Raw genomic sequence first — 18,821 nt, forward strand, 5'->3', positions numbered from 1 at the left:
TTCCTTTGGCACTTGGATCCTGTAAGGGAATACAAAAAAGGAAGGAAATTCCATGTCTGTCTACAAGATAAAACAAAACCCCACAACTGAAGGATTTAGCAGTGTGATGAAGATATTTCGTTATTTTATTCCAATAAGAAAAAGTATAGTAAAACCTTTTTATTACCCAGCTGTAGGTTTCCAGCGTTGGCTAACATAGACCACCTCCAAGTCTCCATTCACTCGGAAGTTTGCAGTGAAGTTTCACTGGGGTAGTTGATCAATTTCTTCTGCCCTCCTTCCTCTGCAAACCAATGGGTGCTGCAGCCCAGCCCAACCCTGACTACCACACGCTTGGCCCTCATATACACCATCAGGAGCTGAAGCCTAGCCAGACTGACCCCCTAGTAATCCCTGCTGGACTAGCCTACAGGTCTGCTTCCTGTTCCTTCCAATATGTGCAGTGGACTGGTTCATTCAACCCCACATCCCATTGAGATCTCATATACATCATTGGGCATTGAAGCCTGACTCAGTCCAGCTGACTCCACCTTTCAGCCCACACTCATGCCAGCAGGTGCCACTGCCTGTCCAGCCAGGCCTGTCCCCAGTCCTGGTTTTCATGCTCACCAGTGGGAGTTTCAGCCTATCAGAGAGGTATTCACAGCCTCCCTACTGGACCCACTTCCTGCCCGGATCTTGCACTCCCCAGGTGGTTCCGCAGTCTAGCTCCACAGGATTTGCCCCTAGTCCCAGCACTTGGCAGCTGCTGCTGCAGCAAAGCCCAACCTGCCTGACCTTACTCTGGTTCATTCCTGCAACAGTGGATACAATCGGTTAGCCCAGCCTGGCTCCCCTGTTTTGTTTTGCTTTGCTTTACCCCCAAAAATTATTTCTTTGAAAGGCACAGACACAGAAAGATCTTCTACCTACTGGCTCACTCTCCAGATGCCTGTTAACAGCCAGGGTCAGGGCAAACCAATGCTAGGAACCTAGGATTCCATCTGCCTTCCCCACACAGGTGACAGGGACCCCAGTACTTGAACCATCACCTGCCCCTCCCAGGATGAATTTACCAGAAGCTGCATAGGAAGCAGCAATGGAACTCCCAACCCAGGATCTCTGAGATGTGAATGGCCTAAGCAACATCTCACTGTGATTTTTCTTGTTTGGTTTGCTTATTTTTATTTGAGAGGCAAAGAGACAGAAAGCTCATATCTACTGGTTCATTCCTCTTATGCAGGCAATGGCTGGAGCTAAGCTGGGGCAGGGTGTTGAAATCAGGTACTTGAAGGTGGGATGTGGGAGATCCTATAGACGTTCTGAGCTCATAGACTAAATGCCTGCCCCAGCAATATAGTTTTTTATTCTCATAACACAATTGATTTATTGCTGTTATCTTCAGGTAACTAAGGGAGGAAGGCTTGAATTTTATTGTTTTAATTTCTAACAAAGTAAATACTGATAGAAGAAACTCCTAAAGACAGCTTTTTGGGTTCTCTGTAATTTTTAAAGTATGAGATTACCCCATACTCACTTGATTTGGTAAAAAGAATCATAGGGTGGCTCTTATCCCAAACTGTGGCTCATTTTAAAATTAGTGTTTAGGGAAAGTGGTATTAAGGATAGATAGCCTTAAATCATATTATGAAGGAAATAGTGCTTGGTGCTTCAGTGTATCATTTTATTTGAATAATTTAATTCAGAAGTTATATTTGTATTTTTAAGTTTTTTTTCTTTGGAAAGTCAGATATGTAGAGGGGGGGGGAAGATCTTTCATCCAATGGTTCATTCCCCAAATGGCTGCAATGGCCAGAGCTGAGCCAATCTGAAGCCAGAAGCTTCTTCTGGGTCTCCCATGCAGGTGCAGAGTCTCAAGGCTTTGGGCCGTCCTTGACTGCTTTCCCAAGCCACAGGCAGGGACCACAAATAGGGAACTGATGGGAAGCAGGGCTGCCAGGATAGGAACCGTCACCTATATGGGATACTGGTACATGCAAGGCCAGAACTTTAGCAACTAGACTACCACACCAAGCCAGCTCTGGCTCATCTTTATTAAGATTGTGTTTGCTTTTACTTACTATTTTTTAGAACCTGTGGCTTTTCAGATTTGAATTTCGTAGATAACTTGTGTTATAAAGGGACAGTGCACCGCGTTAACGGAGGTACATGAAAAACACTGAGAATGTTGCCTGGCTAGTGCTGTGTAAGTTTTAGCTGCTATTGCTACTTTTATAGAAAATGAAATAAAAAGAAATGAAGCAAAAATGTTGGAAAGACAAAAACTAAGCAATTATTTTCTACAGATAGTATTTTTTTCTTACCTAGAAAACGTAAGGGAATTAAGTGAAAAGTTCTTTGACCCAGTACACACTTAACAGGGGAAAGAAAGCTAGCTGAAAGACATGTTACATACTACTTTTCTAGCAATTGCTGATCAGAATAATTGGCAAAATCTTACGTTATTAAATAAATGAAATCCTGAAAATAAAAAAAATGTTAAAATGTTAAAAATACATAAAACTTTTAAGTTACACATAAAAATATTATATGGATAGAATAATTGTAGTCTTACATGTTTTTAAAGGAACATTTCAAGGATATTGTTTTCTGCTAACCAGTCTAAAGTTTGTTTAATTAAGGTACTAATAAGCAAAATTCCACCAGACATTTTGAGAATAGTGAACTCTTGCCATATTCAATGTGGAAATAAGTTATAGGCCTCTTATAATTCAAATAAGTTAGTACTGATACAGTGAAATACCACAGAAATTGATACAAATGTATCTAACTGTATAAAAATGTGTAATATGACAATGGAAGCATTTTATCAATAGGAAATAAATAGAATATCTGTTAAATGAATTCTGATAGGTATCACAGCAAGGAAAATTAAATTCCTACATTCATTGTATATAAAATTTGATGTGGGAAAATTTGAATTTTTAACATTAAGGTGAAGCCATTAGAATTACTAACAAATTTGCAGTTAAAAGAAAAAAGTGTCAAGTATGACTTAAAAGCAGAAAGACAAATTGAACTAATAATAAACTACTGAAGGATATACATTAAATAAATAAAAAATAACTAAGATTTAATTATTGAGTAAGTAAATTGGATAAAATATTTGCAACATGAGAGACAAAGAACCTTGTAAAATGAAGGAGGGACGTATGTTAAATAGACAAGCCAGTGAGTAGGTGGGAACTGTACTGTCCATGTTGTACATGAAAACAGCAAACAGAAATGAGCCTGGAGAATACTCACCAAAAATGTAAGTAGTAGTTATCTCTGCGGATGAATGAGTGATTTTTATTTTCTTTCCTGTATTTTGACAGCTTTTCAACAGGAACTTGTATTAGTGTCATAGTAAAAAAATGAACCTTAAATAAATGACATTGAGTAATATTTTGAGAAAGCATTACTTGATGTCTAGCTCTTTGGTGGTACGCAGGCGTCAGTTGCCATCTTTCCATTCCTGGCAACAGTGCAGCCTTTGTCCTGACAGGGCAGGCTTGGGACGGCAGCTTGTGACCACCCAACAGAGTATGTTGATGTTTCCTGTTGTTACTTTCTGTGACTGTCGTGAGAGGAATGATGAGAGTGTAAACAGTGCCGGCTTGATCCGTGCTGTGTTTGGTTACAGACTAGAAGCAGCTAAAGATGATTATCGAATACGCTGTGAAGAATTGGAGAAGGAAATCTCTGAACTGCGACAGCAGAATGAGGAGCTCACCACGCTGGCAGATGAAGCCCAGTCTCTGAAAGATGAGATCGATGTTCTTAGGTGAGCCATCTCCCGTTAGGGCGGCGGCTCGGCCCCACCTGCCTGGAAGCCACACTCTCAGTTCTGTGACTTCCCTGGTGTGCAGGAGCCAGACACCTGGTTCCCAGGTCTTCCATTTAATCTCTCATCTGTGAGGCAGAAATCATGTACTACCTGCCTGAGGTTTCCATGAAGAATTCTGTGGGTGTTTGTCTGCAAGCACTGGGAAGGGAACCTGCAAGCAAGTGTATTTGTTAAGTAGAAATTAATCTCTGGCCATCACTTCATATTTACATAGCTTTGTAGGCTCTTTGTAACTGTTGTACCTCCTGTCACCAGGTCTTCCTTCCCCGTCCCCAGTTCCTCCAGATGCTTCTTTGCTTTGGTAGATATTCTTACTCCTTTACTCTTTGCTGCCTCTCATTTTCCCATTGTTCTACTTACTGTATAGTCTACTCTCCTCCTTGGGGTCCTTGGAAACCACCTTTTTCTTCCACTTTGCTCTTGCAATACTGAGAACAAATTATGGAGTAAAGCAGTTTTGTCCTTCTACCTGTTAATGACCTTTGTATGGGGTTCCTACCACAGGCTCCCCACTCTGCTTCTGCTTTGTGGGGAGATTGATTTTGCATTTTCCTCATTATTACTGTGTTTCTTCTGCTTTTCTCAGCTGACGGACCGCCATACCACGCCTTCCTCAGGCAATGCACTGCTGACTCTCGGAGCCTTTGTCCCCCATGCTTCCAGGCACCTCTGTGCAACCACTTGCCCATTTTCATTCTAGCTGCTTTAGTATAGACCTGTTAACCCTCCTGTCCAGGCTACCCTTCTCATTCATGCACAAACACATGTAAGTCTGTTTAACCGTAAGGAAAAAAAAAATGAAAAAAAGGAAAAAGAAAAGGGAAGAAAGATTGATTTATCACTCTTTTTTCTCCATAACCAAATGTGAAAGTGCTCGTCAGAGTTGTTCCTGTATCTTCCTGGCCGTGTCATTTAGACACCACACACTTTTACTTTTGTAGTAAATGTTACTGTGCTGGCTCCCTCCTCGTTGGTTTCCTACATTCTCTGTTACACATTGTGCTACGATTTTGGACATATTTGGGGGGACTTTTGTTTTAATTCTTTTAATTTGTTTAGAATGAGCAGATTTGACATTTTTCATGATACAGATACAGACTTGCAAGCATAGAGCAAGCATACCCTCCCTGCCCTGCCTCTTCCTTATCTCCTCACTCATTTTTTCCCAGATTACAATAGCATATTCATTCATTTCACAATAACAGGTATAACTTTCTGATATTTAAAGGTATCATGACATAGAAAATAAAAGGAGAGAAAAGGGGGAAAATATGAGTACATATAATAAAAGTAATCTAAAATGAAAATGAAAGTCCTGCTGTTACTTGTCATATAGACTGTCGCTGTACACAGCAGTTAATTCCCAGCATGCTGATCTTACTCATAAAGATTATGTTTATTGTGCTTTGTGTATAGATCAAGGAGAACTCAAGATATTTATCTTCTTGGGACTGCCTTATTTCATTAGGCACAATCGTTTGCAACTGGGTCCATTTTATTGTGAATGATAAGAATTCCTTATTTTTTATGGTTGGGTAGTATTCCGTAGGCATTTTCTTTGTCTAGTCACTAGCCAGTGAGCATATGGGTTGGATCCATATCTTAGTTATTGTGTATTTTGCTGCTCTAAACATGGGGTTATAGATAACTCTCTTATGTGCAGATTTCATTTCTTTTGGATATATTCTCAGGAATGAGATAGCTTGGTCATATTGTGGATCTGTTTTCAGATATCTGAGGATTCTCCATATTGATCTTTTATAAGATTTATTCACTTCTATTGGAAATGCAGATGTACAGAGATAGAGATGCAGAAAGAAAACTCTTCTATCCACTGATTCATTCACCAAGTGACTGCAGTGTCGTCCAGAGCTGAGCCAATTGGATTCCCCAAGAGAAGAACTTCTTCTGGGTTTCCCATGTGTGTCCAGGGTTCCAAGGCTTTGGGCCATCTTCTGCTTATTTCCCAGGCCACAAGCAGGGAGTTGGATGGGAAGCAGGACAGCCAGGATAGAACCTGTGCCAACATGGGATCCTGGTACATGCAAGGCGAAGACTTTAGCCATTTGGCTGCTGCGCTGCGCTCCCTTTGCCCTTTTCTTAACTGGATTGTTTGTTGTTGGATTTTGAAATTTGCTATAGTCCTGGATGTTAGTAATTTTGTTTATATTTAACCTGAGAAAAAATGATCTGTCACCACTTAGGATCTTACAATGTCGTTAGCCCATGTTCTTTTCTGACAGCATTTCTTGCTTTAGCACTGCCTAAAGCAGTTTTGTAACTATGGATGTTCTTATAGCTTAATTTCCTGTCTCACTCCAGGCATTCATCTGATAAAGTTTCTAAACTCGAAGGTCAAGTGGAATCATACAAAAAGAAGTTAGAAGACCTCGGTGATTTGAGGCGGCAGGTTAAACTCTTAGAAGAGAAGAACACTATGTATATGCAGAACACTGTCAGTCTAGAAGAAGAGTTAAGAAAGGCCAATGCAGCAAGAAGCCAACTTGAGACATACAAGAGACAGGTAAACAAACAGAAACACTATTTCTTGACGATATTAAAGTAGGTATGTCATTACAATAAGTGGCTTCTCGAAACTCCGACTTGTTTTCATTATTCTTTACTTTTTCTTTATTATATAAGGAATCTTCAAAAATTTTGTGTAGCAAAACTTTATCCATTTTCCCATTGAAGGTGTTGCACCTTTGTTGTAATATTAAAAGAAATATTGTTGTGAATAGTAGTGAGCATGTGTTCTCTTCCATCTATGTTTGAAGATTCTATGGAATTTGTCTATTAGAGCATCTTCCGTGTACTGAGATATTCCTCTGTCTGCGTTTACATGTTGCGCTCCAAGTGTTTATATCACATCCGTGGATATAAACTGGTTTCTCCTGTGATTATATTTTGCATTATCTTGATTACAAATTGTCTATTTTCATGCTTTATGTGATTTTAAAATTGTTTCTTTTTCCTACTGATTTCTAAATCGTCACTTGCAGATTTATGACCTTACTTTTACTTCTTTTAAGGGTGACGATTTGTGTGCTTTTGTGCTTGTGTAAGAAATCATTTCCAGGGGTGGGGTTTGGTGCAATCTGTAAGATGCGCACAGGGACCTGCATATCCCATATTTGCATCGTTGTGCTCACAGTCCTGCTCTGCTTCCTGTCCCAGTTTCTGCTGATGTGGTGGCTCAAGTCACAGAACCTCTGTCATGCATGCGGGTATCCTAGAGGCATTCCTGGTCCCTGGCTTTGGCCTTGTCCAGCCCTGGCTGTTGAGGCATTTGGGGAATTAACCAGCAAATGGGAGCTGGCTTGAGTCTGCACACATGCTCTCTCTGTCTCACTCCTTCTCTAATTAACTAATTATTTACTTTGAAAAGATTTTTTCCATTACAATGCTGTAAGTCTGATCTCTGTTTTCATTGCAAGATTTTAAATCTGCTTTTAACACTTAGCTTTTTAGTCCTCCCTAGGATGGATTTTTGTACATGGTGTGAAAAGAAATCCATTGAATACTGGTTTTGTCTGTGTGAATAGTTAGTTGAGCTAGCACTATTTATGTAATAGTTCATTCGGCCACATAGCTTACAGTGCTACTTTCTATGAAGGGCTCCAGAATGTTCCCAGAAAACTCATATTATGAAAGTCCTGCATGGTTTTCAAATTTTTGGCCCTAAAATAAATTTGTCTTTTAGCTCCATGTTTCTGCAATCTTGAAAAAGGGGTGTGTATGAATGTATGTATGTATGTATGTATATGAGAAACAAGCAGAGAGGGACAAACAGAACTCTTGCTGCTTCATTTTCCAAATGCCTAGAATTGACCCCAGGCTGGGAGCCACAGCCAGGAAGGTGGGACCTAGCCCAGGTCTCCCCCGGGGTGGCAGGAAACTAGCTACTTGAGCCATCTGCGGTCCCTCTCCAGGTCTGCATGAACACAAAACTAAAATTGGGAACACACCCAGGTATCACATCCAGGCACCCTCACTGGCATCTCAACTGCTAAGTGAACACCGGCCCCTCTGTGAGCTGTTAGAAGTATTTTTGCATACATTAACTTTCTGTGTTATGTGAGGATTTGTTTTGGAACTGTTCTATTTTCTTGGTTTACTTGCTTAGTCTTAACCAGTACCACATTTTTGTGTATTTTCTGTAGATTTTTAGTAATTTTGACATTTGGAATACAGTTCCATGAGCCATTTTCTTTTGCAAAAGTGTATTCTTGGTTTTTGCTTTTCTTTTAAACACAAACATTCTTTGGGAATTGGACTTACGTAGAATCTGTTTACAGTTTGGGAAGTATTAACATCTTGGTGACAATGAATGTTGCTGTCTGTGAACCTATCTTTCCACTTACTTAGATTTTCAGTATCTTTTAATTAACTTTTATAATCTTCTAAGCATAACAGTTGTTGTATTACTCTTAGGGACTTAGCATGTTTTGGATGTCTTGTAAATGCAGTTTAAGAAAAATAGCATTTTGAGTTTGTTGGTCTAAGATTTATTTATTTTGCTTGAAACAATTAAAGAGAGAAGGGGAGAGACAGAGATTTTCCACCCACTGGTTCACTCCCCAGATAGCTGTAATTGCCAGGTCTGGGCTGGTCCAAAGCTGGGAGCCAGGAGCTTCTTCTGTGTCTCCCATGTGGTGCAGGGGCCCAGGTATTGAGCCATCCTCCACTGCTCTTTTGGGTGAAACTGGATGGGAAGTGGAGTAACAAGGATAGGGACTATAGCCCACTGGGATACCAGCACCACAGGCAAAGGATTAGTTTACTATACCAGCCCTGTTGTAGGATTTATTCTCACCTTATTTCCAGCTTCTTTCTTAAGCAAATCTTGGATTCAGTCAGCTAATTTTCCTATATACTTTGTGTTAATATGATAAATCATTATTGGTAGATTTTTTTTCTAAGCTTAAACCTGTATGATTCAGTGGAGATAATTCTGTTTTATCTGCTTTTGCAACCAATATTATACCATCTTGATAAAGTAAATTGGAGTTGGTCTGCTGTTCTCAGAAAAATAAAATTGTATAAAACTTGAATTTTCCTTTTATGAAGTTTTAGAACAGCCCTGTACATCATGAATTGTAGGTGGTGTGTTTTGATGGAGATATATTTTTTCTTCTGAATAAATTCTTATATATAGCCCAAAGCAAACTATTAACAATATTAAAAGTAAAATTAAAAGAATTGATAGCATTGAGTATGAACTGAGATGTTACCTACAATAGATATAGCTACAACAGAAACTATAAATGTTATTAGGTGACATGAAATATAAAACAAAACATTTGAAAGAATTGGTGAGATATAGTTGAAGGAACAGCTGGCTGGACATTTTTGAAAAGTAATGAAGGATATCAGATTTAGAATTTAAAAAGAAATCTAGGAGCCAGCATGATGGCATACCAGACTGAGCCATGGGCAGCAGTTCATATGCCAGCTGCTCCACTTCTGATCCAACTCCCTGTTAATGCTCCTAAGAAATTAGCAGAAGATAACCACGTGCTTGGTCCCCTGCACCCACACAGGAGACATGGAAGAGACTCTAGGCTCCCAACTTTGGACTGGCCCAGCTATGATCATAGCAGTGGATGGAAGACCTCTCTTTCTATCTTTCCCTGCCTCTCTGTAATTTTTGCTTTCAAGTAAAATAAGTAAATCATTTTAAAAACTGATGCACCAACAGTATTGTAGTAAAACTTGCATAATGCATGAAAACTCTGTACTTGGTACTAGTGCTTAATAGACTTTATGTTCTTTCCACCAGTTCGCTTGTGTGTCTTTCAAACCGCATGATTGTTTTTATAATCTCTTACTCCTTTTTCATTATTTCACTTTTTTAAAAAAAATTATTTGAAAGACAAAGTTACACAGAGAGAAAGATTTTACATCTCTCCTGGTTCAGTCCCCAAATGGCTGCAGTGCAAGCTAGTAGCGTCTTCCAGGTCTCCCAACAGAGTGGCAGGGGCCGAAGTGCTTGGATATCCTCTGCTGCTTTCCCAGGAGCATTTGCAGGGAGTTGGGTTTCATGTGAAGCAGCCACAACACGAACCAGCACTCATTTGCAACGTCAGCATCACCACACACCGCAGTTCCTCCTCTTTAACTTTTTAAATCTAGTATCTATACATGTGTACATATTTTTAAATTTGACAATTCCAATATGAAATACTTTGAGACCTTATTCTGTTCTCTTGTTTCTGGTCATGTTTTCTACTGACTAGTGCAATGCTGTTTATTTCCCTGTGGGCCTCTGTAGTGCTGGTGTTTGCTTTTATCAATTCATCTTTGTCTTTGGGTATCCTGAGTTGAGGTTGTGTTTCTGCAGATCATATATGGAGTTTGCTTCTATCAGATTTTCCGTAGCATTATTAATCAGGATCACTTTAATTGTTTGGTGTAATTTTCCCCAGACAACAGTTCTAAAAATTTGAACACAAAATCTGTGTACTAAAAGGTCATTGTTAGATTTCCAGTTTGTACTTTTTAAGCCCAAAGTACGCAGTTTTCTTTTTCTGCTGATATATTTCTTCCCTTAGCCTCACCCTTTTTCTGACCTTTTAGATTTCCTGGTGATTCAACAACCACCTGTCTCCTAATAAATGCCTTGCAAAGTTTGGAATCTGGCACCTCTTGGTACCCACAAGAGTCTGTGTGAACTTCTCGCTCAGAGTTTAGCCTCTGTGGATTTCCCTTTCGTGTGAATTTAGCTGTACAATTGGATATCTTCTCTTCTTAGGATTTCTTGTTTTGTACAAACAGGATCTTTGAATGCCCAGTTATCTGTATTACTAGAAATAGAAGTCCTGTATATATTCTTTTTGTAAAAATATAATTTTTGTACATATTTATATATTTGAAAAAATAATAGAGAGGGAAAGACAGAGAGAAAGATCTTTCGTTTGCTGATTTCACTCCCAAGATGGTCAGTGTCCAGAACTGAGCCAGACTAGAGCCTGGAGCATCTTCTGGGTATCCGACGTGGGTGTGGGGGCCCGTGGAGTTGGGTCATCCTCTCTTTTCCAAGGAGCTTTATCAGGGAGCTGGAGCAGTAGTGAAGCAGGCAGGACGCAAACCACCACCCAGATGGGATGCTGATGCCACAGGCAGTGGCTTTCCTTGCTGCACCACATCATGAGCCCCTCTTACAATTTTGAACATTGTTATTCTAAATGACTCTGGCTTTTGCTTCCTTCATGTCTCCACTGCATTAAATAACTGTATTTTTATGTGAGTGTTAGTGAAGAGGGGGTCTTTATAGACCTATAGAAGAAAATAATGAAAATTTGTTACTTTCCAAATTATAAGATGTAATCATGTCTTTCTGTATCAGGTAGTAGAACTGCAAAATAGATTATCTGAAGAATCAAAGAAAGCAGATAAATTAGATTTTGAATATAAGCGGCTAAAAGAAAAAGTTGACAGTCTTCAAAAAGAAAAAGATGTGAGTATGTGTAACAAAATACTTTAGTTTTGAACACTGCTAAAATTAGGATAGTAATGATTCATCTTTTGACTATCCATTCTATTTGTGATAGAAACAAGAGAACCTGTGTATTTTTTAACAACAGATTTCTCCTTGTGTTTCTAAAATCGATTGAAAATAAAAGATATAAAAGACTTTCTAGTTCCATTCTGACATTCTGATTGCTATTTTTTTTCTTTGTTTTTATTGGAAAGTCAGATTTACAGAGAGAAGGAGAAACAGAGGTCTTCCATCCACTGGTTCACTCCCCAAATGGCCTCCACTGCCTGAGCTGAGCTGATGCAAAGCCAGGAGCGAGGAGCTTCTTCTGGGTCTCCTATGTGGGTGCAGGGTCCCAAGGCTTGGCCCATCCTCTGCTGCTTTCCCAGGCCACAAGCAGGGAACTAAAAGGAAGTGGAACAGCTGGGACACAGTTGCTCACATGGGATCCCAGCACTTACAAGGGGCATATTAGCCAACTGAGTCATTGGCCCGGCCTCTCCTTTTTATATGCCAATATTTTCTGCTGCTGTTGTCTCTTTTACATTGTTCTGCCCATAGCTAGATTTGTGTAACTCTTCGTTTTCTGTGTCAATATGGAAGATACTTTTTTTGTTGTTGATTAGAATATATTGAACTCTTTAAAAACACTCTTACTTTGTCATTTTTTAATGAATACTAAAACTATCCTTTTGATTTTTATGTTTAATAAGAAAAACGTTAAGAAATCAGTTATCCTGGAGACCTAACTATAATTAGATAAATTTTGGATTAAATCATTAATTTACTTTTTTTTTTCTTCAAAAGAAAAAAAGCCAAAACTTACCAGAACAGTTTCTTTTGTTTGCCTTTGGGTAGCATGCTGCTTTGTACGTATTGTTTAGTGTTGTTAAATGGGCAAAGCAAATTAAATTTTTTTTAAGTAATACATTTTCTTTACATTGTGGTCCTTCATTAAGAGATGGAAAGGTAAAATATGTCTGTGAGCACTATCACTTAGCATTTTGTTTGGTAAGATGGTAACCACTGCAGAACCTTTAACACGTAAGACTAACCCTGCTTTTATGTTCCTGCAGAGACTACGAACAGAAAGGGATTCTTTAAAGGAAACCATTGAAGAGCTTCGGTGTGTCCAGGCTCAAGAAGGGCAGCTCACAACTCAAGGTAAGCTCATGCTGCTAGCTTCGTGAAGACCTTAACAGGCTTCACGGAAAGTAGAATGGAAAGATGATCATTTTGCTGCAAAATTTTTTTTGAAATCTGTACATATGGGAGCCTCCATGAACTTGATAAAAAATGTATATTATGAGAAAACTACATTGATTTCAAAATTGTTACAATAAAATAAACATCTTTTTATTTTTCCATATACTTTTTAAAGTTGCTTCATATTTCTCGTGGTACCAGTTAGAATAAAATATTTACATTAAAATTATTATACCAGTAGATTGACATGAACAAGTGGTAGGAGACAATAAAATCTTTTTAGCTATTTCTGGGCTATAGTTGTAGAATTGGCTTTAGCTGCTCAACTAAAGAGTATTTTCTTTTTAACATCTGAGATTTATTAGTTGGAAAGTATTTGTTAAAATCATCTTTGTTCACCTGGAAAATTTTGCCTGAAAAACTGCTCATGACCTCTTTTGCAAGTGTATCAGACATTTTAAGTCAGTGATTTTTTTCCCCTAGATGAACTAAGTAGGATAAGGTTTCAGTCCGTTTAGGAACTTACGTTCAAGCGCTCTTGTACGTGACCTGGCCAGGTCAGCTCTTGGCCTCTCAGACATCACAGTGGCAGTTGCTTGTGCAGCCTCACTTGATTCACTAGTCACCAGCTCTTAGCATTTCAGCCTCTTCATCGACCCCCACTTTCTCCTTCTCTCCAGACTGCTCCCTGTGTACTTGCCTTCTGAGGCCCGCATCAGTAGTTGTCACTGCTTGTCAGCTCTCGGCTGGCCTCAGTGTCCTGTTTGCCCAGCCTTTGTGGTAGCCCTTGTAACTGTGTCCTCCCCTCTGCTCTCTCTCCTGTCCTCTGTACCTCTCAGATCCAGATTCAGACACTATCCCAAATAACCAAAGCCAGCTAAAGAACATTACATTTCTTTTTTGATTATTTTCACCAAAAATAAATGATTTCTGATTATAATCAGCCCTCATCATTGCCTGGCAATTATTTTATGCGTTTCTAATCAACTCTACAGCATTTTTTCCAAAATGCTAAGAATCTAATCAGAGAGCCCAGTGCAGTAGACTAGTGGCTAAAGTACTAGCCTTGCATGTACCAGGATCCCATATGGGCACCACTTCATATCCCAGCTGCCTCACTTCCCAGTCAGCTCCCTGCTTGTAGCCTGGGAAAGCAGTAGAGGACATCCCAAGGCCTTGGGACCCTGCACCCATGTGGGAGGCCCGGAAAAGGCTCCTGGCTCCTGCCTTCAGATCAACTCAGCTCCAGCTGTTGTGGCCACTTAGGGAATGAATCAGGGGTGGAAAATCTTTGTGTCTCTCCTTCTCTCTGTAAATCTGACTTTCCAATATAAATGAGTAAATAAGAATTTAACCAGAACCTTAACTCTTTAGCTCTCAGCTCCTACGTTAAGAAAAAAAAAAAAGTAAAAGACATTTCCTAAATATTCAGATTAGTTTGTTATTGCTTGTGTGGATCCTTTGGCCAAGTGGTTTTGCTGTAGGCAACCATCCTAAAACACTGAAAGTGTTTCTAGTAGTGAACTTTGTGAAATTAGTTAAGTTTTTTATTTGGTTTATTGGAAAGACAGATAGAGGGAAAGAGAGACAGAGAGAAAGATTTTCCATCCTCTGGTTAACCAACCATATGGCCACAATGGCCAGAATTAAGCCGATCCAAAATCAAGAGCCAGGAGCTTCTTCCGGGTCTGCCACGTAGGTGCAGGGGCCCAAGGCTTTGGGCCATCCTCAGCTGCTTTCCCAGGCCACAAGCAGGGAACTGGAGCAGCCAGACACAATCGTGGCACGTGCAAGGCAAGAATTTAGCCACCAGGCCATCCTGCTGGGTCCTATAATAGTGAATTTTTTAACAACCTAAATGTTCGGCATTCTCATTCAGCTATACACCATAGAACCATAGAAGGATTCATATGTCTCGCCTGGCGTGAAGAATTGTGTTTGTTACATCATGAAGTTAAGAAAAAGTAGATGATGCCCTTCTTGAACCGTCAGCATGAAGTGCTCTTCGTGGGTTTCATTTTGCATCCGTGTGTTGCCCTTCTGAGCTTTGTAACTGAGGTGGTAAGCAGGCACACTCAGGCAAAAGAAAAAAAAATAGCAGAGCAACTCATTAGGAGGGAAGTTGTAAAAACAAATCAGACATAAGTTCAGCAAGGTCTCAAGAAAAATGCTTGTTTTATTTTTGTATATTTCTTGAACAGTCTGAAAATAAAATTACAGAAGAATCAAAAAGAATAAAATGCTGAAAGATAAATTTTAAAGTGAAAAGCTGTAAAACAGTGCTGAGGTAAAGTAAGATCTAAATAAGTGGAGAGAGGCTGGTGGTGTGGCATAAGTTAAGCTACCACCTGCAATGCTGGCATCCTGTACTGGAGTGACAGTTGAGTCTGCTGCTGTGCTTCCCCCATTCAGCATCCTGATGATGTGTCGAGAAGGCAATGAAAATGCCCAAGTACATAGACCCTTGGCAATCATGTGACAGTTAAGTTGGAGCTCCTGGCTCCTGACTTCTGTCCTCAGCTGGAATCAGCCCTGGCTCTCGAAGATGTTTGTGGAGTGACACAGTAATTGGGTGATCACTCTTGTATGTTTCTTTATCAAATAAAAAAATACAAAGTAAGTCGGCCCAGTGCAGTAGCCTAGTGGCTAAAATCCTCTCCTTGCACTCCCAGGATCCCCTATGGCACTGGTTCTAATCTTGGCAGCCCTGCTTTCCATCCAGCTCCCTGTTTGTGGCCTGGGAAAGCAGTCGAGGACAGCCCAAAACCTTGGGACACTGCACCCGTGTGGGAGACCCGGAGGAAGCTCCTAGCTCCTTGGCTTTGGATCAGCTCAGGACCACCCACTGCAGCCGCTTTAGAAATGAATCATCGAGAGGAAGATCTTCTCTGTCTCTCCTCCTCTCTGTATATCTGACTTTCCAATAAAAATAAGTCTTTATTTTTAAAAAAAAAAATGAATAAATGGAGGGACATTTCATATTCCAGAATTATCCAATAAAAATAACTAAGTCTTTATTTAAAACATCATATTGAATGTTGAAAGACTGAAAGATTTTCCGTTAAGGTTTAGGAATTAGGCAGAGATGCCCACTGTAATACTTGTATGAAGAAAAATGAAAATTGCGTATTTGTGCATGTCTACACATGAAAGAATGACACCAGACCTAAAACTTTCAGAATCCTTTTCCCCTGAGCATAGCTGTTCCCTCTCCCCAACACACACACACACACACACACACACACACACACACACACCGTGTCCCTGTCCCACAGTAACACACACACACTGCATGTATTGCAGTAACACACACATACGACACACAGAGACACCGTGTCCCTGTCCCACAGTAACACACAGACACACACTGCATGTATTGCAGTAACACACACATACGACACACAGAGACACTCTGTCCCTGTCCAATAGTAACACATACAACACACACACATGTCCCACAGTAGCAGGTCATGTGCTCGCTGAGATCTGACTTTTCTGTAGATCTATTGCCAATGTTTTCACCAGCACTAACTGGACCCAGAAAGAAAACCTTGGGAATTTCTACAAAGGCATTGCCCTGGCCACCAGCCCAACCAGCAGAGAAGAACCTGGAGACCAAGCAGCAGCCACGGAAGGAAGCCTGAGGCCAGAGGACCTACCAAAACAGGAAAAGGCTTTAAAAAAAAGAGCTTTTAGAGGAAAATCTTACTGACCTTGAGTTTGATAGTGGTTCCCTGGAATTGAAACTGAAAGCATAGGCACTGAAAATTAAAAAAAAAAAATAATGAGTTGGGCTTCGTCAAAATTTAAAATCTGTGTTTAGAGGAAAATATTAATTAAATGGAAGCAGCCTTCAGACAAGGGGAGATATTAGTAGACTGCGTATCTGATTAGAGACTATTGTCTAGAATATAAGAGGAATTTCTGTCACCTAAGAATAGCACAAAAAGGACTTGAAAGGATACTTCTCCAAAGATGATAAACAGTGGTCAGTAAACACAAGAAAAGGTATTCAATGTCATTGTCATTGTCAGAAGAAAAATGCTAATTAGAACTACTTTTAATAAAATATCACTTAGTGCCAGTTAAGACAAGCAATACCAAAAACATAAAGGAAAATAAATGTTAGCAAGGATAGAGAAAACTTGGAACATTTATGTGTTACTAGTGAGACTAAAATGAGACGAAGCTATGGGAAATGGTTTAGTGGCTCCTAAAAATTAGAATTACCATACAGGGCCAGCAATAGATTGCAGCTGAGTCAGCTGCTGCCTGCAATGCCACAACCTGTATGGGTGTCTGATGTTCTTCTGATTCAATTCCCTGGTGATGGGCCTGGGAAAGCAGCAGATGTTGGCCTAAGTACTGGGCACCTGCCAGCCTTGTGGAAGACCTAGAGGAAGTTCCTGGCTCCTGGCTTTGGCCTGGCCTATCATTGGTCATTTTAGCCATTTAGGCTATGAACCAGTAGATGGAAGATCTATTTCCTGTCTGTGGGTTTTCTTTTTTTTTTTTAAAGATTTATTTTACTTTTATTTCAAAGTCAGATATACAGAGAGGAAGAGGAGAGACAGAGAGGAAGATCTTCCATCTGATGACTCACTCCCCAAGTGAGCCCAACGGTTGGTGCCGTGCCGATCCAAAACCAGGATCCAGGAACTTCTTCAGGGTCTCCCACATGGGTGCCGGGTCCCAAAGCCCTGGGCCATCCTTGACTGCTTTCCCAGGCCACAAGCAGGGAGCTGGATGGGAAGTGGAGCTGCCGGAATTAGAACCGGTGCCCACGTGGGATCTTGGCGGGTTCAAGGTGAGGACTCTAGCCGCAAGGCCATGACGTCGAGCCCTGTCTGTGGGTTTTTTAACTCTACCTTTCACAAAAGTAAAAATTACCATAAGACCTGGCAATTCCAAGACAATAAAAACATAGACTCAACCATACTTATTTACAGTAACTAAATGGTGGAAACAACCCAGGTTTCTAGTAAGAGATGGAGCTGTGGTTTGTGTGTACAATGGAATATTCCTTGGCTAAGAAAAGGAAAGAAGTGCTGATTCCAGCTGTAACGTTTCTGAATCTATAAAACACTTTATTAAGTGAAACCAACCAGATGCAGATGTTATGTGGTCTCACATGTGAAGTGCTTCCAGTGGGAGGATCATTGGGACAGACAAGAAGTAGAGTGTGGCTGTCAGGGAGAAGGAAAGTGGTGGTGGAGAGTTGTTTGTGACTGATTGATTGCAGAATTTTTGATATGGGAAAGTTTTAAAAATAGTGATGGTGGGTTGCAGTATTACAATTAAAGTTGTAAAATTATATTATAATAAGACTACTGTGACATGGTTCAGAAAATTAGAGTTTCCTGTACAAATGGTGTCCCTTTTCTGAACGTCATTTTCCTGTGTGTGTTCACAGGGCTGGTGCCCCTGGGGAGTCAGGAGCCTTCTGACAGTCTGGCGGTGGAGATTGTGACGCCTGAGATCAGGTAAGGATGCCGTCCTACTCAGTCACAATGCACGCGAGTGGCAAACGTGTTTCTCTAAAGCAGACAAAACAGTTTGTTTTTGTTACTGCTACTTTCAACATGAACTCTGTTATCTTTCTATATTTTAAGCATATCAAAAGCTTTTTATTTTTAATGTAAGGTTTATTTTGGAAAGTGGAGAGGGACAGATAGATCAAGAAACTGCTCTTTTACCTACTGGCTCATTCCCCAAGTGGCTGCAATAGGCCTGGGCCAGTTGGAAACCAGGAGTCAAGAGCTTTGGCCTGGTCTCCCATGAGGATGGCAGGGTACTTAGATCATCTTCTAGCACCTTCCCAAGCACATTAGCAGGGAACTGAATTGGAAGCAGAATTGCCACTCTGGCTGCATTCCCTGTAGGACAACACTGGCCCATAATCTTAATCTTAAACTGACCCAAAACAGAAATATTTTTAGTAGTGGAATCTTTCACACATTGAGAGCATGCTAATCCACTTTGTGCTTACATATTGCCAATGTTTAGCAAGAAGAATACTTTACCCAAGGACAAAGATTGTACTTAACAAGCAACCTGCAAAAAATTAATCACCAAGATTTATTTACTAATAAGCACATGGACTTAAGACACACAGTCTAGAAAAATCTTTGTATACCTTTTACTTGATTGCCATCTGATGTCCTACTTTATGATGATTAAATCGATAAAATTAGTTGGATGAGTGAATTCTTATATTTTATGAGAATTTCAGAGAAATGGTCATATTTCCCCCAAAATTATTTTTACAGGCACTTATTTGTAGTATAGTTGCTTTCTAAACTATGA

The 18,821-nt window shown here is 40.0% G+C and overlaps 1 protein-coding gene across 3 annotated transcripts in view; it reads left to right on the top strand.

The window, feature by feature from the left end:
• Nucleotides 1-18,821, top strand: part of HOOK3 (hook microtubule tethering protein 3) — a 98,051-nt gene that overhangs the window by 49,463 nt on the left and 29,767 nt on the right. For all 3 annotated transcript variants that reach the window (XM_040994188.1, XM_040994189.1, XM_040994190.1), the window contains exons 10-14: nt 3,626-3,766; nt 6,152-6,353; nt 11,178-11,288; nt 12,386-12,473; nt 17,929-17,998. In XM_040994188.1, the coding sequence (XP_040850122.1) occupies nt 3,626-3,766; nt 6,152-6,353; nt 11,178-11,288; nt 12,386-12,473; nt 17,929-17,998 (612 nt within the window). The remainder of the gene's footprint in view (nt 1-3,625; nt 3,767-6,151; nt 6,354-11,177; nt 11,289-12,385; nt 12,474-17,928; nt 17,999-18,821) is intronic.

The sequence above is a fragment of the Ochotona curzoniae genome, unplaced genomic scaffold (genome assembly GCF_017591425.1).
Source record: "Ochotona curzoniae isolate NIBS_2020 unplaced genomic scaffold, NIBS_Ocur_1.0 contig_899, whole genome shotgun sequence".
Lineage (NCBI taxonomy): Eukaryota > Metazoa > Chordata > Mammalia > Lagomorpha > Ochotonidae > Ochotona > Ochotona curzoniae.